Source organism: Chelonoidis abingdonii, chromosome 17 (genome assembly GCF_003597395.2).
Source record: "Chelonoidis abingdonii isolate Lonesome George chromosome 17, CheloAbing_2.0, whole genome shotgun sequence".
Classification (NCBI taxonomy): domain Eukaryota; kingdom Metazoa; phylum Chordata; order Testudines; family Testudinidae; genus Chelonoidis; species Chelonoidis abingdonii.
The window spans coordinates 40,231,901-40,256,265 of NC_133785.1; the positions used below are offsets into that span (position 1 = coordinate 40,231,901).

Genomic DNA, 24,365 nt, shown 5'->3' on the forward strand with positions numbered 1-24,365 from the left:
TTACGCAGCCAATGGCAATGTTGAGGATTGCAGATATGATACACCCCGAGGTACTCCTGTTTTGACTTCAAAACGGAGCTCACTGTAATCAACATTGCATGTAAAGTTGAAATAAAAGCTTTTGATGATGTTCATTATACAGAGGCATTCCATATGCTCGCAGAATGTGTCACAGGCTGGTCCTGTGAATGCTACCAAAAGCCTTCTCAAAGTCTATGAAGTTTATGTAGAGCTGCTGTTGTCATTCTAAGGACTGTTCTATTATGTTTCGTAGAGTGAAGATCTGGTCTGTGCAACCATGCCCTTTCCGAACACTGGCTTGTTCTTTTCCGAGAACGCTATCAACTGCCTCTGATATACGCTGGACTATGATCGTACACAATACTTTGCTTCGCACAGATAAAAGTGTGATACCAGGCCAGGTATTTCAATCACAGAGAGTTCCTTTCTTTGGTATCTTCACTATAACCTCACTGGTCCACTCATCTGGCACTTCTTCCCTTTCCCAGATTGATGTAAACAGAGGGGCCAGAACTGATGCTGCTAATTCAGAATTCACGTTGAACAATTCTGCATTCAAGTTATCACTGCCAAGAGCTTTCCCATTTTTTAAGGATTTGATGGCTTGAACGATCTCTTCCTTAGCTGGGGTGTCTGTGTTGATATCAAGATCTTCTTCTGGCTCTGAATGCTTGGAATCATTAAGAAAGGGCGAGATAAGACGACAGAAAATATCATATTGTCTCTATATAAATTCATGGTACACCCACATCTTGAATACTGCATGTAGATGTGGTCGCCCCATCTCAAATAAGATATATTGGACTTGGAAAAAGTTCAGAAAAGGCAACAAAAATTATTAGGGGTATGGAATGGCTTCCATATGAGGAGAGATTAACAAGACTAGGACTTTTCAGCTTAGAAAAGAGGCGGCTAAGGGGAGATATGATTGAGGTCTATAAAATCATGACTGGTGTAGAGAAAGTAGATAAGGAAGTGTTGTTTACTACTTCTCATAACACAAGAACTAGGAGTCACCAAATGAAATTAATAGACAGCAGGTTTAAAACAAAGAAAAGGAAGTATTTATTCACACAACGCACAGTCAACCTGTGAAACTCTTTGTCAGAGGATGTTGTGAAGGCTAAGACTACAACAGGGTTCAAAAAAGAACTACATAAATTCATGGATTATATGTCCATCAATAGCTACTAGCCAGGATGGGCAGGGATGGTGTCCCTAGCCTCTATTTGCTAGAAGCTGGGAATGGGCAACAGGGGATGGATCACTTGATGATTACCTGATCTGTTCATTCCCTCTAGGGCACCTGGCATTGGTCACAGTCGGCAGACAGGATACTGGGCTAGATGGACCTTTGGTCTGACCAAGTATGGCCGTTCTTATGTTCATTTGGTAATTATTTGCTACCATTCTCATTGAATAGTAGGAGTGAACGGCTTCTAAAAAATTTGATTTAGTCCAAACTGCCACATCATTAGATGAATTTAAAGGCAAACATTCCTCATAAAGACAAAAACTGAATATTTTTAGCATTTAGATGGGAACAGTTATGGAAAATAAACTGTATAAAAATTATAAATTTAAAAATTTATGTTGTCCATTGTCATGGAAAATTAAAATAATTTAGAAACTAATTCCAGCTTTTTTTTTTTTCCCCCAAGCTTGAGGCTATGTATTATTCCTTACATAGTCACATTGCATATGTTTCTCAAATGCTGCAACTAGTTTCCATTCTCTGTATTAATGGTAGTGGAAGAATTGACCATACTCAAGCTTTTGCACATTTTGCCTGTGCCCATTTTGCTTCTTTCTTACAGCTAAAAAGGCCTGAAAGATATTAAATATGCTTTGTTTTCTGTTGTTGTATTTACACTAGAAATATCAGGTTTTGACTTCTCCATGTTTGCTGGAGGACTAGGAGAATTATTACTCTTATTATTACTGATTATTTCGAAGGCTCCTCTCATAAGAGACAAATTTGAGCAATTTAGAGAAAAAGGTGTTTTAAATAGACTCTTTAGAGCTTATCATCAATACTTATTTAACCCAAATATTTGGTGAACATGTGGGGAAAAAAAAGCTCTTGGTGAAAGCTGAAAGAGCCCTCACCCATTCAAACTGAGGATTCACAGAGCTGCACTCTAGTTCTCAGTTCCCAAGAATCCCCCAGTAAAAACACAGGAGACAAGACTTGGTATTACTAATATTTCTAAGAGAAAAAACAGTTTTTCTATTGTTGTTGAAGTCCTTTTTATAAACTGAGAAGAGGCAGAAAGGGCAGAATGACCGATTTCTCCTTTACAAGTCACCTTCAAAGCAGACTCAGACACCTTTGTTTCAGAGTAAAGAAAAATGCTGATCAAGACACTTTTATACTTTCAAGTGGAAAAAAAAAAAGAAAAATGCTCTGTATTAGGGTTTATTGCTTTTAACTATACTCTCAGTAAAACACTTGAGAAACTTTGCTTTGGCGTTCTACATGTCTCAACAACCATTTATTGCTTGATATTGAGCACTACAAATCAATGGGGATTTATCCCTGAATAATTGATTTTGGGCAGAAAGATCAAAGCAGTCGCTGAACTCTTCACCTTTGGAGGTGCACTACAAAAGTGATCAGAAACGTATGTCATACTATTTTAATGGCAGCAGGTGCAACCTACTGTAAGGTACAAATTCCAAATTAGCTCATTGTTACTAAAAACATCATTATTGCCATTTACAAATCTTGCCCACAAGAAAAATATATATTTTGCCTAGTAAATGCAACATCAAGCCACTGTTACAGAGCAACCTGCAGCACACACTACACATTACAAGTCTGTTTTAAGGCTAAGATAAATGTTAACTCCTCATAGATTTTACATACAAAAGCTTAAACAGGTCATGAGAAAAAAGAACTAGTGTACAAAAGTAAACATATCTCAGGAATTGCACCCTCACATTGCTATCCACAATTAAACCACAAAGTACTATATCCATAGTAGTCAAAAGCTTCCAACAGTGAGAAAAAAGGCTGACTTCAGTGGGACTCCACATGGGTACAAGGGTCTACTCAAGTGGAGCAAAATGCAAGCTTGGAACCCTATGTAATTAGGGAATGTTGACCCTCATTTGAACAACAGTCTAATTATCCTATATCAGAGATAAGCCATATTTAAATCCAATTCAAAAAAATGTTATATACATGAAATTGCAGAAGTATTTAATCAAAATATTACTCAAACATTCAGAAACTGATCTAAATAAAATCCACATGATCAGAGATAAGATGGACTTACAAAGATTTAGCCCCTTAAAACAGGGATTTAGGAATCTTTGTCATTCTAAAACCATGAGTGTGATTTAAAAAAAAAAAAAAAAAGAGAGGCATCACTACAGCCTCCACTACTGTAGGATTTAAGAGTCTTACAAACAATGATAAATTGACACAAATAGGCTGATCAAAGCGTTGGACTGGAGAGAGGTTACCAGTGGAGTCCATCAATGATCAGTCCTGGGACCAATCTCATTGAATATTTTTATTAAACACCCTGGCACAAAGAAGAGGAGGGTGCTAATTAGATTTGCTGCTGATATAAAGTTGGGAGGCATCATCCATACAGAGAAGGACCAGAATATTATATAGGAACATCTGGGTGACCTTGAAGATGGGAGTAACAGAAAAACTGGATGAGCTTCAACAGTACAAAGTGTGAGGTCATGAACTTAGGGTCAAAAAGAATTTCTGCTATAAGCTGGGGGCTCATCACCTGGAAGCAACAGAAAAGGAGATAGACTTGAGTGTCCTGGTCAAACACATGATGATTATGTGATGAGGCTGTGAAAAAAGCAAATGTAGGATGCATTACACAAGACATTTTCAGCAGAGATAGAGAAGTAATAATGGCATTGCACAAGTTACTGGTAAGATCTCCTTTGGAATGCTGTATACAGTTCTGGTCACCCATGTTCCAATTAGAATTAATCCTTCTTGAACAGATGCACAAAAGAGCAATTAGGATGGTCAGGATAACTGAGTGCCTATGTTATGAGAGGAGACTGGAAGAGCTTGGCTTGTTTGGCCTAGCAAAAAGCAGACTGAACAGATATATAATTGTTCTCTATAAATACACCAAGCACCAGAAAGGGTAAAGAGCTATTTAAGCTCAAGAACAATGCTGGCACAAGAACACATGGGTATAAACTGTCTATGAACAAATTCAGGTTGGAAATTAAATGAAGGTTTCTAATCAGAGGGTGTAGGTCTGAAACAGCCTCCCAGTAGGAGTTGTGAGAGCAAACAACTTAGTTTTAAGAGCTGGTAAATTTTTGAGTGCAATAGTAAGACAAAGCTGCTTCTGATTGTGGGGGACAGGATCCACAGCCTTGAGGCTCACTTCTGGTTTGTGTTTTATATTCCTTAAAATTCATGTTTCAGGACTTTAGCCACCCACCCACAGGAGTCAGAAAAGGAGTTTTATTTTCCTCCTGCTCCCCAGTTTTTTTTGGGGGGGGGGCAGGGGGAGAGAGAGAAGGGTAGGTCTCTTTCCATTGAAGCATCAGAGATAGTCATGGCTAGAGATGGAACACTGGATGGGGTGGGGTGGTGCTCTGAAGTGGCACCAACCATTCTCTCTGAGGTGCTTGGATGACTGGTTCTTGCTCACATTTCCAGAGTCTAACGCATCACCATATGTGGGGTTGAGAAAGAATTTTCCCCCAGATCAGATTGGCAGTGACTTGGGAGAGGGGGGGTCATTTTCCTCTGATACAAGTGACTTGCCAGGATTCTCTGGGTATCTCAATCATTTTCATGCCATTTCAGGGGCCGAGGGCATTGGTGCACTTCAGTCCCTCCTATTTTATCCCTGTGGCACATAACAGCCTAGTTTTTAGTGGGCTGTGATGTTTTGGTCTGATTTTGATCGTTGAGTTCAGGATGCCAACTGATCACTGGATCCTCTGGTGGTTCCTTCTGGCCTTAAACTCCGAATCATATTAGTTCCAGAATTATCCCTTTGGGAGAAAAAAAAGGGAAAGTTGTCTTACCTGTGACTTTTCATTCTTGGAACCTCCACATCAGAGAGTTTCACAGTGGGGCATTCCGTGTCATAGCCAACTGGAGGCAGACTAGATCTTTGCTCTGGTCTAGTCTTAGGATTCTCCAGAATGGTAAATTCCAAAGCTGGAAAAAACCCTGCAAAGCTTAAAAGTGCTATTCAGCTCAAATAATTTGCAGCAGAACCTTGACATGAAGTTTAGGGATGGAACACCCTCTTCTTTCAAACTACTCAACAAATAAGCATTAGCCAGAAAAACACCCTGGCCATAGTGCCATCCTTTGAGGGAGCGCCAGACCGTCTGACATATAGGTCTAAGAATCAAAAATAAGAGAAAATTTTCCCTCTCAGTCCCCTCCATCTGCTAATCTTCACAGTGGGATGCAGAAGTTAGTAAATCATCCCTAAAGAGGGAAGAATGATTCAGTTTACCCATAAAGAATTGCACCCTGACCATAACATCTGTAACAATCTTCCACAAAACACTGCATCAGCTGAGGGAAGGATGTCAGCTTAACAAAATGACTAAGTTTATACATAATATTTTCTTTCTTTTAGGCCTCTCTCTTGCAAGACTTCAGAAGGACTCAGTATGCACAGATCTTTATGCAGAATTGACACTGTGGTATTAGTGTCTCCTTACTGCCCCTTTGTCATGCCCGCTGGATGAATCTTGTATAGTATTCCTCAGAAATACTCACTACGTACCTCCCTAAACTATGTCCTTGCCTCCTTCCTAAGTCATCTGTTACAGTGCTACATAAGAGCATTCTGAGGGTATGGCTACACTGGCAGTTTTGCAGCGCTGGTAGTTACAGCTGTGCTCGTACAGCTGTGTACGGCCAGCGCTGCAGTGTGTCCACACTGACAGCGACCAGCGCTGCAGTGTGTCCACACTTGCACCAGTTGCAGCGCTGTTGTGAGTGGTGCATTGTGGGCAGCTATCCCACAGAGCACCTCGTCCATTTGTCACTGTGGGTTGTGGGAAGGGGACGGAAGGGTGCGGGTCATTCCGCTTCCTGTTCCAACGACCATGGTGCATCGCTTCCCTTTTCAGCCGTTTGGTGCCATTGTGAGTCTGTCGCGTGATTTCAGAGAGAAATGGAGCCCGAGCTGCTGAGGACATTGCTGATGAATGTTGCCAGCACATCATGTCTGGCAGTGGAGCTATTCCTTATGCTCCAAAGTGACAGTGAGAGCGATGATGAAATAGATTCGCCTGACGCGCTGACACTAAATTGCTTGTGGCAGTAACGGACGTGCTCAGCACTGTGGAACGCCGCCTTTGGACTCGGGAAACAAGCACTGAGTGGTGGTACATTGTCCTGCAGTCTGGGATGACGAGCAGTGGCTGCAGAACTTTCGGATGAGAAAAGCCAACTTTCATGGGACTGTGTGCTGAGCTCGCCACAACCCTGCAGCGCAAGGACAGAGTGACTGAGAAGCTGCCCTGTCAGTGGAGAAACGGGTGGCTGTTGCAATCTGGAGCTGGCAACTCCAGACAGCTACCGATCGGTCGCAAACCAGTTTGGAGTGGAAAGTCGACCGTTGGAATAGTTGGTGAATGCAAGTTTGCAGGGCCATTAATCGCATCCTGCTAAGAAGAACCGTGACTCTGGGGAATGTGCAGGAAATTGTGGATGGCTTTTGCACAGATGGTTTCCTACACTGTGGAGGGGCAATAGATGGACGCATATTCCTATTCCTGGCACCACCCCACCTGGCAACCGAGTATATATCGGAAGGGGTATTTCTCTATGGTTCTCCAGCGCTTGTGGATCACCGTGGGCGCTTCACTGACATCTACACAGGATGGCCTGGAAAGGTGCATGATGCACGCATCTTTCGAACACTGGCATTTCGAGAAGCTGCAGGATGGGACTTTTTTCCCCAGACAGGAAGATCACAGTGGGGGACGTCGAAATGCCCATTATGATCCTTGGAGACCCGCTTACCCGTTAATGCCTTGGCTCATGAAACCGTATACAGGGAAGCTGACAGGAGCAAGGAAGCGGTTCAACTACAGGCTGAGCCGTGCCGAATGAGGTGGAGTGTGCTTTTGGCTGTTTAAAGGGAGATGGAGAATCTCTATGGGAAGCTAGAGTGGTGGAAAGCGCATCCAGCGATTATAAACGCGTGCTGTATCCTCCATAATATTTGTGAAGGGAATGGTGAAACCTTCAGTGACGAATGGACCTCGGAAGGGGTTAACGCCTGGAGGCGTGAATTTGCACAGCCAGAGAGCACGGGCGACTAGCGAGGCCAGCACAGTGGCTTCAAGGATCAGGGATGCCTTAAAGGAGCACTTGAGGCTGAAAGCCAACAGTAATGTTGGGTGCCTTCCACTGCAGTTAAGTGCATTCTCACAGCAGTTACTGCAGTGGTTGCAATGATTGCAGTGCCTATTTTCACGTTGTGTACAGTATGTTACACTTTCTGAATAATAAAAACTGATTAAAAAAAGACAAGAATCCTTTATTAAAAATACAGTACATAAACAGGAAGGGGGTACGGTGATGAGCATTACACCTCACAGGTTTGAATATGTTCTCCTTGAGGGCTCTGCACTGCCTGCTGCACTGAGGATTAATATGCTGCATGGTGATGGGGTTGAGTGCATAGGTAAGGCTGCGTTAGTTATCAGGGCTGTGAGGTGAACGTATTGGTGTTGGGGCAGTGTGTGGTAAGAACCAGGATGCTGGAGAAAGGTGTTTTGAGGAAACGTGGGGCACAATGTGTGTGAGTTTTGGATGGGCTGAGGCATCCACGGTAGTGGTCTGCCTGTATGTCTACCATACTGGCATGAGGTCTGTGTGGCATTCCATGAGGCTTAGCGAGCGCTCTGTGGTTCTCTTTGCAGCCAGATCTTCTTAATGCTTACGTTTTTCCCTCCCTATGCTGTAACTTTTTTTTTTCTGTGGAATACATTTCATGACTGCTTTCACAGCTCTTCCTTTGATTTCCTTGGCTTTTTTCTTAAGTTCCTTAGTCTTTCAGAAGTCTGCGTTGCTGCAGCGGGACTCAAGGTCACTTTTAAAAAACACAGAGAGATAAAATGTTAATACCAGAGGAAGCATTGTTTTTTAGAGTATTTGTAGCATCATTTACACAACAGTGTGACCATAGCACATGGTGGATGGCGGCTGCAGATAAATACACATGGTGAGTTTAACACACGCGGATCACAGGGGCAAAAGGGGGTTGATTGGTTCTGCTACAGGAATAAACACATTGCAGCACACCTGGAAAGGAAGGGTGGGGAATGATTGACTATGGAAGCCATGGGGTTTTGTGAGTTGGGGAAAGCAAAGATCAGCTGCAGGGAAACAACAGAAAGCCATCCTGCACCCGCGGCTCACAGGGGGAGGGGGTGGGTTGTCTGGCTGCCTTTTGCTTACCTGGAAGCCATGGGGTTTTGGGAAAGCAAAGATCGCTGCAGGAATCACAGAAAGCCATCCTGCACATCGGCGGATAGCCCCCTGCCTCCCAAAACATTTCGATCCTTGGTAATAAAAACTTCTTACCTGCGAACAGGCCCTGTGATGATTCCTCAACAGTAAAGTCCCAGGGACTGGCTTTTTCTTCTGGTTAAAACGCTCCTGCTGCAGTATGTCAAGCACCTCACCTGCCCTTGTCACTCTCCACCGTTGCCCGCCCACTCGCATCTCCCTTCACCCTGAGTCTCCAGGCTCTGACGATGTCCGTATGATCTAGGATTGCAGTGGGTTCAATCCAAGTATCGCATCCAGTCCTTGTAAAACCCGCAGTTAGTGGGCGCTAGCCACCTTGACTGGCGGTTCCTCTTGCTTGGGCAGCAGGCACTCCGCAGCTCCTTCACCTTAATACCTTTACACAGACGGCATCTCAGTCTGCCCCTGTCTTGCATTGACTTTGATATTCTGGCCGTAGATATCTAATTTCTGCGGCTGGAGCGCAGGCTGAGACTGAACCGTCTTCTCACCGACACTGATTAGATCCTGCAGCTCGGCAGTGCTCCATGCTGGGGCTCGTTTGGGGCGTGGAAGGCATTGTTGTGATTGATTGAATTGATTGCACTCACACCATCGCTGAGCAAACAGGAAGTGGATTTTTAAAAATCCCGGGGCATTTAAAGTGCGGATCACCTGAACCAGGCAGATGAGTGGCTAAGCGGTGACGCAGAGAGGCTGAAAAGGAATGATGGGTAAGTTCCTTCACCCTGGAGGCCAATAAAAGCTCTGGTGAGTGTCCACACCTGATGACCAGCGCTGCATCAGCAGCGCTGGTCTCGCTACACCGGAAGCGGACCCAGGTGTACAGGCAGCGCTGCAAACGGAGTTGCAGCGCTGGCTGAGCTTTTAAGTGTGGACACCTACTAAGTTGCAGCGCTGTAACCCCCTCACCAGCGCTGCAACTAGCAAGTGTAGCCAAGCCCTCAGAAGACACATGGTGCTTCGCACCTTGCCATTTTTGTAGAATTGGTGGTACTTGTGAACATTTCAGAAAATAAACTAGAAGAGATAAGCCAAAATAGCATAATTCTACAAACCTAATGTCTATTTGATTAATAAATATGAATATCAATTTAGTCACTGGAAGCGACCAAAACTCTTATAATATAATTACGGGAGTGCATTTGTATAGCTATAAAGTTAAGTTACAGTTCCCACCATAAAATTTTTTCAAGGGATTATCATTCAGATGTAAATACTAGCTCTTTATAGAAACAAGTCTGTTGTAAAGAGCATTGCAGTAATCCTTCATGTAAACCCATTTAGCTTTCAGATAGATCCCAGTAGATTTTTATCTACTGTATTAATCCCACTGCAGCACTAAACGTACATGTTAAAATTCTTTATAAAACTTGATAAATATTAGTAAGCAAATGCAGGACACTGCACTTTTAATGGATGAAACTGAGTTAGGAATTTTTTATTCTAAAATGTTCAGCATTAATAAATAATATATATTTAGCATGTTTCTTCCTGAAGAATTCCAAAACATTTCACAAACTATATACAAAATTACTTCACCTCATCTGTGGCTGTAGCCACTTTCTTAGCAGCACAAAGCAACAATTTACAATAGCTTAATAAAGTATACTTTATCCCACTGAAAATACTGGGGGAGGGGGTTTTGAAAAGAGAGAACATGGTCACCAAACTGGGGAAGACTAGGTTAATACTCCAACTGGTGTCCCTAGCCTCTGTTTCCCAGAAGCTGGGAATGGGCAACAGGGTAGGGATCACTTGATTATTATCTGTTCTATTCATTTCCTCTGGGGTACTGGCATGGGCCACTGTCGGAAGACCCTTGGACTGTCCCAGTGGTATGGTCATTCTTCTAGTATATGCTAGATTTTTGTCTTTTCTCTCTCCCATTTCCCATGTCTCTATTCTGTAATACTTCCCTCCTCCTGGAGATTTTTTTCATTCTCTCTTTTTTTATGATGCGTATAGACCTTAGCTACTTGTTCTTGCTGTTTTACAAGAAGGGTTAAAAGGTCTAGGAAAGGTTTTTTTACATTATAAATTGACAGTTTTTCTACCCTAGAAGACTGTGGTGATTGTACTACAGGTTGAATCTCTCTAGTCCAGCATGATTTTATTTTTTGTTTTTTATGCTTTATCTACTTATTTCTTTGTGTCAATACACAATACTAACAACACTTTGTTATGAAGAGAGCCGGTAAGCTTTGGCTAGGCAGCACTGCAAGCATTGTTCCGTTTATTCACCTCAGTGAGATAAAAATAGAGAGAGACCCGCTTACTACAATATTGATCTTCCATGGTTCTGCAAATTCTCTGGTTCGGCACTGGTCAGGTCCCAAGGGTGCAGGAGTAGAGAGGTTCAACCTGTACTAGTGAAATGGTACTAAGAGTCATGAGTGAAAAATGAACAGTTGTAAGAGAAGACATTTTAGGTCAAACTATTTGAAATTCTGTTTTTTGTTTTGTTAACACCTATTAAATTCAATTACTAAAACTCTGAAGAAAAGACATCCTTCTTAAAGATTCAACATCCCTGTCCCTCTGATTAAGCTCTGAGAGCTAATATACACCCTCCGTGACATCCAGAAGGTTCTCCCACATAGGGAAGACCGGAGCTCACATTCTTAAGGTTAAAATATAAATGCCACCTTTTTTGTTTTTAACAAATATTCTTTAGGGTGTCTTTATAAATCACAAAGCAGCAAAAGAGGAAACAATCTCACTTTTTCAAAATCTTTTGCAAGAGCCTTTGGCCTGCACTGGTCAGTCAGCTCACTATCAAAACACTTTTATAGGTCGAACATTAGAATTCCTACCTCTGCTGAAAAACCTTTGGGCTTCTCCTACAATAATAGTATGATTAAAAACAATTTCTCTCTCTTTATATTAGTGTTCTAGCTTACTCTATAAAATTGCCAATTGATGTCTTGCTAAAGAGCTGATTAGTAGTTCATCTTTTCCCAGTATGGTTGATATTGAAGACTCTTGAGCTAACCTTAGAAATTATTTCTTAGAGATTAAGAGACTTTGTAGTTTAGTAAAACAAATGTGCTGCCTCTTACAAGCCACTGTTGTCAGCTGTTCTTATTAATAGGATTAGAGGTTAAGGCAGATTTATGGACATGCAAAACAAACGAAGTGGCATCTTAGCCTTTCATGCTCAGCAACTCTACTGTGTATTAAAGCAAGCCAATACTGAATGAAATCAAGTGGTTCTGGACGTCAGGTTAACTCTGTGAAGGCATCAGTGTCTGCCACATATCACTTGTGTTGGGCTCATCTGATATTACTAATCTTTACTCACTCTTGTTTTACTCTTGCCAATTCTCAGCGCCACAAGCTTTTAAAGAATCTTTTTATTAAGTACCCGTATGTTCACAGTAATATAAAAAAAATACATCACAAATTTTAGTCCAGCCTCATAAAACTGCCATGAATAATTACTAGCCCATATTCAAGATCTAAAAGATTATTCACCACAGGCAACCAAGTGTTTTACGAAGTTGCTTTAGGCCAATTCTGCAACTGTTCCAGTTGACAGGACTTTTGACAAGACTGATCATTTAAAAAAAATGCACTGCTTGCATTCATGTCACTGACAGCATTAGTTTATTTGCTCAACGGGTCCTGGACACATTTTCCTAATGTACAAGGTTCCAAAAAGAGCTCTGAGTAACTCAAAAGCTTGTCTCTTTCACCAGCAGAAGCTGGGACAATACAAGATACTACCTCACCCACCTTGTCTCTCTAATATCCTGGGACCAACTGCAAACAGAAATGAAAGAATGATGGCTGAGGAGCTGATTAAAGATTTCACCACTATTGCTTGGGACCAGCAGGTAGATTGTTCTTTATGTAAAGAAAGTTAAATATTCATTTTTTAAAAAATGATCTCTTTTAAATGTTCCCTAACAAATATGTTAGCCAGGGAGAAAAGAGGAAAATAAAATATTAGCTCAAAACCTACATGGCAACAGTTGAGCAAAGAAAACTAAAATATCCATTATACTCTAAAAATGCATGGGGTTGTGCTGTGGAAAATGACACACTTTTCTTGGGTGTAAATAACCTCTCTTTTGGTAGAACCAGAGTATCTACTACTGACTTAGAGCCAATGCACTACAGGACAATAATTATAACACTAGGGCTGAAAAAGGTAAAATATGAAGATAGATAAAGGGGGATGGGATTATTCTCATTGGAAAAGAGAGAATATAGTTGAAGCTTCCAAAGCTACCAAACATGCTAGTGTAGAAGAGATATCAATATATTAAACTAAAACAGTTCAGAAGCTTCAAAAATTAGGTTTCAATTAAATTAGAAAACAAAGTAAACAGAGAATACAAAAGAAGTAATTTTACACAAAGGATGTTAAACATAAAATAAGTTCCCAGGAACAGATGAGTCATCAAAAGAGACTAGTAAGTTGATATAAATAACAGCAAGGATTGTAATTGACCGAGATGACTGAGATATGGTGAACAAAAATGAACATGGGCTTAAAATAAAGCCAAACCTGTAGGCACTTGTGATGGGGTCTACCAGGCCTTCTCTGGCTGCTACTGGAGGTGTTGGAGCCCTGACATTCCCTTGCTCAAGGAAAACCCACTCAAGCCCAGGCTACCAAGACTTTTGGTCCTCCACAGGACTGGAAGGGCCAGGAGGAGACACTAACAAATCAGGAGCCAGCAGGCTAATTAAGAAGGCTTGGCTGCTTCTTCTCAGGGACAGTGCTGGCAAAGAGGAAGAGCTCATCAGTGCTAACTCAGAATCCCAGGACTAGGTCAGGGTCTTGCCTTCAAGCATTGCAATTAAGCACTTGCCTTTGAAGTTGTGTTTATTTAAAGGCACAAACAGCCAAATTCTGAGTTTGTTATTTTTACTTAACTGTTAAGACTGATGCCGAGCTTTTGGCATGGGCTATCCTGCTCCAGGCACGCACCCATAGCTTTCGGAAAGAGGTATGGAGCACCTGAGGTACCATGGTTCGCCCTGCAAGAGGGGGCACTACAGAGCGGCCCCTGTGACAGCACTGTTAATAAAATGTCTTACTGTAAGAGAGGTAAGCATCTACTATGCACTGCATATTGCTTAGATTTGTATCAGAAGTCTCAATTGTCCTATTAAAGTATCAACATTTTGTATCTGAAGTTTGACTTAGTTTACAAGAGAGATTTTTTTTCCCAGCAGAAGGCTAAAGTAAATGTGAGGTCTCCCAACAGCGTAAAATTAGAACTGTATTGAAAATCTGATGAAATTTAAACTTTGTATTAATTCATCAAGCCATTTATCCAGATGTAGAAAAAAATAACTAACACTAACTCACAACAATAAAGATGGTTCTTTGCTCTTTTGTGACTAGAGCAATTGGAGAATGAGGCAGGCTTATTGGGTTTTAGTTTGGTCATTTTGGGTGGTTTTTTGTTGTTGTTGTTTAAAAACTTTAATATTAGGTATATTCCAGCACATTACTGACTTATATTCCATTTGAGTCCATTATAACCCCTGGATCCTTTTCAACAGTACTACCACCTAGACAGTTATTCCCCATTTTGTAACTGTGTATTTGATTGTTCCTTCTGAAGTGTAGTACTTTGCACTTATCTTTACTGAATTTCATACTATTGATTTCAAATTAATTCTTTAATTTCTCATGGTCGTTTTGAATTCCCATCCCATCATCCAAAGTGCTTGCAACCCCTCCCAGTTTGCTGTAACCCACAGATCTTATAAGCATACTCTCCACTCCATTATCCAAGTAATTAACAAAGAGAATGAATAATACGACCCAAAAATGATCCCCGGTGGGACCACAACAGATATTCCCTCTCAGGGTACGTCTACACTGCACGATTATTTCGAATTAGCTTAAACCGATATTACAAAACAGATCTAATAAAATCGGTTTAGCGCGTCCACAGTGGGATCCCGCAAATCGATTTTTGCATCCATGGTCCAAAGCTACCATCGATTTCAGGAGCGGTGCACTGTGGGTAGCTGTTCCTCAGCTATCCCATAGTTCCCACTTCCGTGTTGAGAGGACAGTGCCTGATGGGGCAGAAAACACTGCCCGGGTGGTGCTGGGTACAGCCTCACCCTCCCTTTGTGAGGCAGCAGACAACCCTTTGGCGCCTTTTTCGCGGAGTGCATTGAGCAAACGCCATAGCACAGCAATCTTTCCCTTTTTTTTTCACGTGGTGTGTGGGGAAATAAACTGAGGAGCTGTTCCCTGAACACACACCAGACACTGTGTTTGAACCTACAGACATTGGGAGCTCAGCCAAGAATGCAAATAATTTTCAGAGACTGCTGTGGACTGTGGGATAGCTGGAGTCCTCAGTACCCCCTCCTCCCTTCATGAGCGTCCATTTGAGTCTCTGGCTTCCCGTTACGCTTGTCACACACGCTGTGTATCCTGGAGTTTTTTATTCAAACGCTTTGGCATTTCGTGTTCTGTAACGGAGCTGGATACAACAGATTTGTCTCCCCATACAGCGATCAGACCTAGTATCTCCCGTACGGCTATGCTGACTCTTTTTCGATTTCAAACTGCATCGCCAGCCGTGCTGATCAGAGCTCCACGCTGGGCAAGCAGGAAATGTAATTCAAAAGTTCGCGGGGCTTTTCCTGTTACCTGCCCGCTGCATCCGAGTTCAGATTGCTGTCCAGAGCGGTCAGTGCTGCACTCTGGGATGCCGCCCGGAGGCCAATAATGTCGATTTCCGTCCACATGAACCCTAATCCGAGTTATCACTATCGAATTAGCGCTACTCCTCTCGTTTGGGAGGAGTTCCGAAATCGATTTAAGGAGCCGTTTAACTTCGATATTAATGACGACGTCGTGTGAACGGATACAGCGTTAAATCGGTATATCGGCCATTAAACCGATTTAAAGTCGCAGTGTAGACCTGGCCTCAGTGTGACAGCAAACCACTGATAACTATACTTGGAGTATGATCTTTCAACTCATTGTGCACCAACCTTCGAGTAATTTCATCTTGATCACATTTCCCTACTTTGCGTATTAAAACATCACAGGGAATTGTGTCAAAAGCCATACTAAAAATCAAGATATATCAAGTCTGTAGCTTCCCTCCTCTCCACTAGGCCAGTAATTTTATCAAAAAAAAAAAAATTATGTTGGTTTGACATGACTTGTTCTTGACAAATCCATGCCGGCTTTTATGCTCTAAGTGCTTACAAAGTGATTGTTTAATAATTTGTTCCAGTATCTTTTTAAGTATCAAAGTTCAGCTGATTGGTCTGTAATTCCCTGGGTCCTCTTTGTTCCCCTTTTTAAAGACAAGCACTATGTTTGCCTCTCTCAAGTCCTGTGGGACTTAACCTGCCTTCCACGAACTCTCAAAGATAAGCGCTAACAGTTCTGATGTCACTTCAGCTAGTTCCTTAAGTACCCATAGATGAATTTTATCTGACCTTGCCGACTTAAATACATTTAAGAGATCTAAATATTCTAACCTGTTTCTCTCTCTTTGGCTTGTATTCCTTCCCTCTTTTTGTTAACATTTTAATCAAACATTTCTTTTGCGTTGCTAAAGATTCTTCATACACCTTTTCTAGACCTTCATTAACATGTAAATGAAGATTCCCTAACTGTTGCATTGTTCATATGAAGCATAATTCAATTGTGTAACAAAGAAAATACGGTACTAAAAATCAAATACAGATATGGAAAGAATAAAAGCTGGATAACACGTCACACCTGACAGACACACAGCCAAAGCTTTCATGTTATGTCCAAGAACCTGATTAGAACAGAAAGAAAATACATGGTTTATTACTATTTTCTTCATAGCCTAAACACAGGGCAAGCCAGCCCATAACAATCACTAATAAAAAGTAAAGAGAATGAAAACCTCTATCTATTAGCATATTAGCATACATAATTAGCCAAATGTTCAAGCAGCAGAGTCCCCTTTCATCAGATTCGGGGGTTTTTTGTATTTGCTCTGATTGTACTCAAGAGTTTACCTATCAAAATTTCTTCTTGTACTAGATGCATAATTTAACTAAATTCAACAGTACTGTATGTATCTATGTTTATCTTAAATATTTTACATCCCCTAAGTTTGTCTCATCAATGCAAGGAAAATTTGACCGTAACTCCATTAACGCTAACAGGAGTTACCTTTAGTTAATCCTTCAGACTTAAAACTGTAGGAATTGGTTCTTGGATGCAAAGATGTTGTCTCATGTATAATCATTACACTTTTACATATACATTATTTTTCTTGTTCAAGACCTGTTCGATCTTAAACACTTTCAAAATATACCCTGTTATGCTAAAATATGTCTATAACAAAGTTTGCTGTGGTCTCAGACACTCTCAGCATTTATACATAAATATATATTGTATACAACTCTATAGTTTATAGAGTTTTATATAAGATAGGGTGATCTGTTTTGTAAACCACACTTTCCCTTCTAAAACCAAGGGCCTAATTTAATTTGGTCAAAGTTTGCTAGGGCTTCCCTCCAAGATCTAGCATAGTAACCTAAAAACTTTAAGACTCTGAAATTCTATTTCTTTTTGGACTCTGAAAGCCACAGCAGGGTATAAAATAATATTGTGATTACAAAAAGTTAAGGCACACACTGTAAGCTGCAACAACGTCAAAGTAAAAAGTAGTTCTAGCCTTAATTATTATTATTTATTGTGGTAGTGTCCATACATAATGTGCTTTACAAATAGGACATTCATCTCTTGGACTGTTTTAGCATTACAATGTGCAACAGCACAAATAAGAGCATGCTGTAAAAAGTTATTTTACTTTTAATCCTGTCTCTCCCCCGCCCGGCCAAAAAGGCAAAATGGGGCTAATAGTACTATGTTTTGTGGCCTTCCTTATTTCCAAAGATTTATCAAATATGGAGGTACTTGTTCATTTGGTGAATATGCTGCTAAATGTTAAAGCACTTTAATGTTAGAGGCTGTTATGTCACCAAAGAGAGCTCTGAAACCAACCCGAACTGAACTGCATTTGACAACTTGAAGAGAACACATCAACAAGCACCAATACCCATTGTTCTCCTCCTCCAAAATATTAAAATAATTAAACTGATGAAGCATTGCACAAACTGAGTTGCTCAAGTGAGTTGATTCAGTGTACCAAACTCCATAATCATAGACTATCAGGGCTGGAAGGGACCTCAAGAGGTCATCTAGTCCAACCCCCTGCTCAGAGCAGGACTAATCCCCAAACAGATCTTTATCCCAGTTCCCTAAATGGCCCTCTCAAGGACTGAACTCACAACCTGGGTTTAGAAGGCCATGCTCAAATCATTGAGCTATCCCTCCCCACCCCGCCCCCAAACACAAACAACAGATCTAGCCTACCTAGCTAGTACAGTATAGGAAAAAATAAGGCAACTCATATTTTAAATGTGAACAATAATAACTGATCTAACTATGTCAATGTTTGTAAAGTAATTATTACTGACCATTAAAAGGACTACAAATGCTTCAATTTATCCTTCACAGGTAGACTGGATGCTTCCTCTATTACCTGATATCACTTTATAGAAGATAACACTTTTAAAGGACTTGAAACTCTTGATTGTGTTTTTCCCCAAAAGGTGCTACGGTGCTTTAAAAGTGACATTTTGCAAACTTCTGATATTAAGCCAGGAAGCGCTCTGTACAAGACCTAAAGTAGGGACATTTTTACCTGCTCTTCCAATACATAATTACTGTGTTTTCCACTGCAACAGTAGAGTAGAGCACTTAAAAAGTGTTCCCTTTTGCCCTATACCTGCTCAAGACAAGAACCACAAAAAGCATATGAGCCTTCCCACCTCCACCAGGTTCACAGAGAAGGAAAGTTCCCCAGGGAAGAAAAAAGCATTAGATGCCCTAAACTAATTATGATTATTTAGGAAATTGAATTGCCTACACAGTTAGGATACATCCACATCAGCATCCCATTATGTACACTGAGCTCAGCACCCACCACTACCACCCCAAAAAAAAAAAAACTCCACATAAATGGAGAAAAGGATATTAGATGTTTAGAATTTTCAGCTTTTAATAATCCAGGTAATAAAGTTAGCAACAGATTTCAATTCTTCATAATAGTGTGCAATCTTAAATAAACAGAGGAAAACATCAAGCACCAAGTTCATACTCAAAGTCAAGGAAAAACTGTTATGATTGCAACTCTATCCTGAAATAACCACACTGTGGTAAATATTGTAAAGGCTACACAAAAGCACATGATCTTACATATTGCATACTCAGCAGTAGGGACATTTCAATCTTTGATGGTTCATATCAGACCCTAAAGTACCGTTTTGGCAGTTACTGGGTAGCTGCTTACATTTGATTACGTCCTCCAGGATAAAAAAAAATGAGGAATCCTTGTGGCACTTTGAAGACTAACAAATTTATTTGGGATGTCTCTCTCGCAGTGGAATAAAGGCGTAACTTTGTACAGCAAAATCCCTTTTCAACTGCATATCTACTTGTTATGGGCAAGAACGCTTCAGAACCCAAAAGTATAACTTCTTAATAGTATCGATAACAAAAGGCAAAGGAACACAGATAGAAAAGCCCAGCAAAGGAAGCTAAGAAACAATTACTAGCAGACTCCACTCCAACGCAAGCTCATGTCTGAAGAACATAAAGTGTGGGTTACAGCAGCCCTAGATTCCCTTCCCCCATTCAAACCACGGTGTCTAGTATTAATCTGCAGCTAAAATGACCCAGGACATTAGGGAGGGATGAGGATTGTTGAGGTTTTTGCTGTGGAATTCATCAAACAGATCTCTCGATAACAAAGGATAGCAGGAGGATGAGCTGAGAGAACACAGCCTGGGAAGAATGCTGACAGGAGAATAACCTTCTGACAGCCCCTTGACCAGGAGTTCTCAAACTGGGGGTCGTGAGATTATTACATGGGGGCGGGGGGGTCGCGAGTTTTCAGCTTCCACCCCAAACCCAACCTTGCCGCCAGCATTCATAATGGTGTTAAATACGTAAAGAAGTGTTTTTAATTTAAAAGGTGGTCGCACACAGAGGCTTGCTATGTAAAAGGGGTAACCAGCAGAAAAGTTTGAGAACCGCTGCCCTAGCCCGTTCCCCTCCCGCTAGGAAAAAGGGGACCCGGCCAGTTCCCTGCCATCATTCCTCTCAATTGTGCCACATTCCCGAGGGACGCTCTCCAGCTCACAGGACGGCCAGCATTACCGCTGTCAGTCGCTATTTTGCTTTGTCCATCACTTTGACCGCAAAACGCCGGAAATAAGGAACCGCACACCCGAGGAGACAGTTTACACCGAGGGATCCAAGCCCAGACCACCTGCCTTTCCCCTTCTGCACGAACACTGTGCCCCCTCCCCCACCTGCCTGCCGTTATGGCTCTTAGGGGCACCTGGGCCAGGCAGGGGAGCCGTATCCCTGTAGGGGGCGTCCCTTTCCTGCTGCCCACATCCCCCCGCGGGATGGGGCCAACCCCCGCCCCCCTGCCGACAGCTGCCCCGGGAGCCGGACTCCGCCCCCCTGCCGTCCCGGCCCTTACGCTCGAAGTCGGAGTCGGAGTCCTCGTCGTCCCGCCCGGGCTCCTCCTCGCCGTTGGACTCGGTCTGCATGGGCTCCCCGTCGAAGTTGACCCCCTTGCGGGCTCCGGCGGCGGCCTCCTGGTCGCGGGCATCCCGCAGGCGGGTGAAGTAGTCGGCAGCGAAGCCCAGCAGGTCGGGCGGCCGGTGCCGCAGCACCTCCACCGTGTAGCCCTGCAGCAGCTCGGTCAGGCCCGGCGGGATCTCGATACTCATCGTGCTGGAGACTGGGGCCGCCTCCCCCGGCTGACTCCGGCTCCCTGGGCTCCGGCGGGCTCCGGGCCTCCCTCCTCAGGGCGCTCGCTGACTCCCGCCGCCGCTGTCACACAAGCCGCTCCGAACGGGAGCTACGCAACTGCGCATGCTCTGCGGGAGGCGCGGGGCGGAGCCCGATGGAGGAGCAGAGCAGAGCAGAGCTGCGCATGCGCTGGGGGGTAAGACAAGTCGACCTGTCCCGAGGCGATAAGGGTGAGGATGCGCATGCGTCACACTAGGGACACGCGCACAAGTCGCGTCCTCGGATCACAGAGCACTAAACCAGTCTTGTGGGAGGAAGGGGGAATACTGCGCATGCGCATATTGTGGGTGCAATTGCCAAAGAAAGCACCGCGCATGCGCAGAAGAACGCGGGAATTTGATGTGATGAGAGCGACGTTAAGCGGTCCTCTACTTCTAGTCACCTCGAGAGCGGGTTGACCGTCGAGCCTCCCATTCCTGCTCCCGGCTGTGCCCCCTCTGCTGGGATATCGCGCTCTCCAGAGCTGCCCCTCACCCGCGGCGGGGCAGCCCACGTCCTTCCGTGGGTCCCTCCACCGGCTCTCCGCGTCTTTCCTCGACGTGTGCGAGGGGAGGAGAAACCGCTTTCTCAGCCCAGCACCCTCCTGCCGTGGGGGCGGGGCCGAGTCCCTCCTTTGCACCCCCCCCCACCCGAACTGCCGTGGGGGCAGGGCCGAGTCCCGCCTTTGCCCCCAACTACCGTAGGGGCGAGGCCGAGTCCCTCCTTTGCACACACCCCCCCGAACTGCCGTGGGGGCAGGGCCGAGTCCCGCCTTTGCACCCCCCCAACTACCGTAGGGGCGAGGCCGAGTCCCTCCTTTGCACACACCCCCCTCCCGAACTGCCGTATGGGCGGGGCCGAGTCCGTCCTTTGCACCCCTGAACTGCCGAGGGGGCGGGGCCGAGTCCCGCCTTTGCACCCGCCCCCAACTGCCGTGGGGGCGGGGCCGAGTCCCTCCGTTGCACCCCCCACCCAACTGCTCTGGAGGGCGATCTGGGCTTGTCCTCTGGCCCCTGCTCATGGAGTTGATTCCTGTACTGCCCATACCCATTTTTCCCCACTGCCAGGAAGTCCCTATTCCAGCTTCTCCTAGATCTTGTATTACATTTTTGGCTCTACTGCTCTCCTTATCTTTTCAGTTATGCACCTCAGTCTTATGCCCCACAAAGTTGCAGGACCTCCTTGTCAGCTGCCTCCTGGCAATGGCCAAAGTTGCCAGCTATTATAAAACTACTAGCTGTTAAGGGGGCTGCTGTCACCGCTGGGAGCTGCAGGGGTCCCCCCGCCGGCTGCAGCAGCCAGGAACTCGGGTTCCTCTTACTGCCTGTGGCGGCAGGGATCCCCGCTGCCATGGCTGGGAACTCGGGGGTTCCTCTTACTGCCTGTGGTGGCAGCGATCTCCGCTGCCATGGCTGGGAACTTGGGTTCCTCTTACTGCCTGTGGTGGCAGGGATCCCCGCTGCCATAGCTGGGAACTCTGGGGATCCCCCCTGCAGTGGCCGGAAGCAGCATGGGCCCCCCTGCTGCATGTCAAGTATCAGAGGGGTAGCCGTGTTAGTCTGGATCTGTAAAAGCAGCAAAGAATCCTGTGGCACCTTATAGACTAACAGATGTTTTGGAGCATGAGCTTTCGTGGGTGAATACCCACTTCATCAGATGCAGCCAGGAGTAGCGGATTCCCCCCTACCACCTGTGGTGTCTGGGAGCTGCAGCAGGGAGCTCTGGGGCTCCCCCCCACCATCTGCGGTGGCTGGGAGCTGCGGGGATACCTCCCAGTTCTCTGCCTCCACAAGTGGCAGGGGACCCTGCAGCTCCCAGCCAGCGCTGGCTGAAGTCATGGAGGTCTTTGGAAATCACGGATTCCGTAGCCTCTGTGACTATCTCACAGCCTTACTTATTAGTAATATCTACCCCATTCATCTTAATTTGTGTTAACTCTGAAGCCTAATAAGGGCAATTTAAATATGTAGTCTGTTTCAACCCTCCATGATTGGCATATTAATTTCATTAAGCTGATCACCTGGGACAATCTGGTTGATTGCTCTTGAAGCTGAAGCAGCCAAGAGTTTGGACTAAACATGAGTGTGCTTGTTCTGAACAGAAGCTGTGATGAACTTGTGACCACAAAATAAACCCCTTGGCTGGGGTTTGGGACAGCTCCAGCCAGAGCTCATGTTAGGGTTGGGGTGAACTCTGGTAGGCTTATTAGCATGTGTGTAGGTTCTTTTATTGTTTTCTCTGTACTGTTTTAACCTTAAAAATAAAATAACTTGTATAGAAAGAACTCTGGTAACATAACTGTTGACAATCCCTCTATTACCGGCCTCTGAAGAGAAAGCAAACCTCTGTGCTTAGGCAGGCTGCCTCTGCTGGGAATAACACAATAAAGGCAAGGAACTGTGCACCCTGGAAACACACTGGTCAGAAGGGAATGAGGGCTAAGTGTCCACCCAAGAAGGGCAATGGCTAGGGAGTTGGCAGCCTGAGAATGTATGACCCTGCTGGACCACTGAGGGGAATTATAGGTGCAGTTGCCCTGAATTTACCAAGGAATACTACTATCTGGTCAGTGATCAGGTGAGCACCAAAAGCTTTGGTGGCACAATAAGTTTGCCCATGATGGATGTAGATTGAACATCCAGACAGACTTAAGGACCTAGCTAGAGATTGATCTAGGTGGTGCTCAGTCTTCAAGAAGACTATGTCATTTTGGGATTTACCATGATGATGATATAGTGCAGGGGTCAGCAACCTTTCAGAAGTGGTGTGCCGAGTCTTCACTTATTCACTGTAATTTAATATTGAACTACCTTATACTGATGATGTGAAGGTTATTTGCTTAAAATGTGAAGCATTTTGTAAATTCAGTATAAAATTATTGTGTGTGCATATTAGAGCGAGCAAAAACAGTGTACTACATTATGGAGCTGTCACTTATACTCTTTGTACAAGGCATGGACATGGAGCACGGTATCTATCTATGTGCACCCTGAAGGCCTGCCAGACACAAGTGCTGTCTACCCTCTTCATGGCTTGAGACACACCTAAGACTTGAGACCAATGGGAACTATAATGTTGGAGACAAAATAGGCTTGTCCAGTCTTGAGGGGAATAAGGATGTTGGTTTGGTGACACCACTCTATGGTGTCAGTATTAATATTTTTCTTTTCTTCTTTTTCAACAATAGAAAGGGTCAGAAATCAACATGTATTTTAATTATGAGCTTCATTCTCACATTCAGAATTGGCTGAGACTATTTGTGACATGTTGATTTGCTCATGTGCTAAGAGGTCCTGTGGCTTATTCATGTGTCTCTCAGTCCACTCCCCCATACAGACAGATACATTTTATTCATGGTTGTTGAACCAGCGGCACAACTGAGGACACCCAAGTCTCCTTATTCAGTACTCTTGCTGAATGTTGGTTTTTTTTGGTACCATGAGGGAGGCCAATTAGAAATCTTCCGGCATTTATTACAGTACTCAATGTCTCTGTTACAAGATGTTCATTGTAGTGCTGCTTTCATTATTTGGTTTGGGGTGAGCTTGTTTTTATATCAATATAAAATTAAATAAAAATACAAGACAGAGCCTTTTGATGAGATATAGCAAATCTCTCTGAGGACACAGACTTAAACTCTTTCCTTACACTCTATGGTAGACACGCCTACCAAAAGCAATGTACTTTTCTTGGAAGCTACTTTATTACAGTTACACATCTCACCCCTACTCCACCTCCTTATCTGCGGTCTGTTACCAGTACACATTGCACCAGCCCAGTATCTGTCTGTGCCTAGACTGGTAATGAAAAGCTCAATGGAAAATGGCCTTGATTGATAAGAGAAGACGCAACTTCACTGCCATACTCTGGAGGTGTAAATGAGGCTTCTGGCAAGTTCTTATCTCCTTTGGCCCTTGGGTGCTAGGAGTGTTACTGTTGGTATGGAGGTCTCTGTAAAGGCAGTGTGCACTTTTAAAAAGA

At 43.7% G+C, this 24,365-nt stretch overlaps 1 protein-coding gene across 1 annotated transcript in view; it reads right to left on the bottom strand.

Annotated features, from left to right (window-relative positions):
* PRKAR2A (protein kinase cAMP-dependent type II regulatory subunit alpha) overlaps positions 1-20,714 on the bottom strand; it is a 142,042-nt gene extending 121,328 nt beyond the window's left edge. Inside the window, exon 1 of the mRNA XM_032781796.2 lies at positions 20,071-20,714. Within this exon, the coding sequence (XP_032637687.1) occupies positions 20,071-20,323 (253 nt within the window). The 5' untranslated portion in view covers positions 20,324-20,714. The remainder of the gene's footprint in view (positions 1-20,070) is intronic.
* Between the last annotated feature and the right edge of the window lie 3,651 nt (positions 20,715-24,365).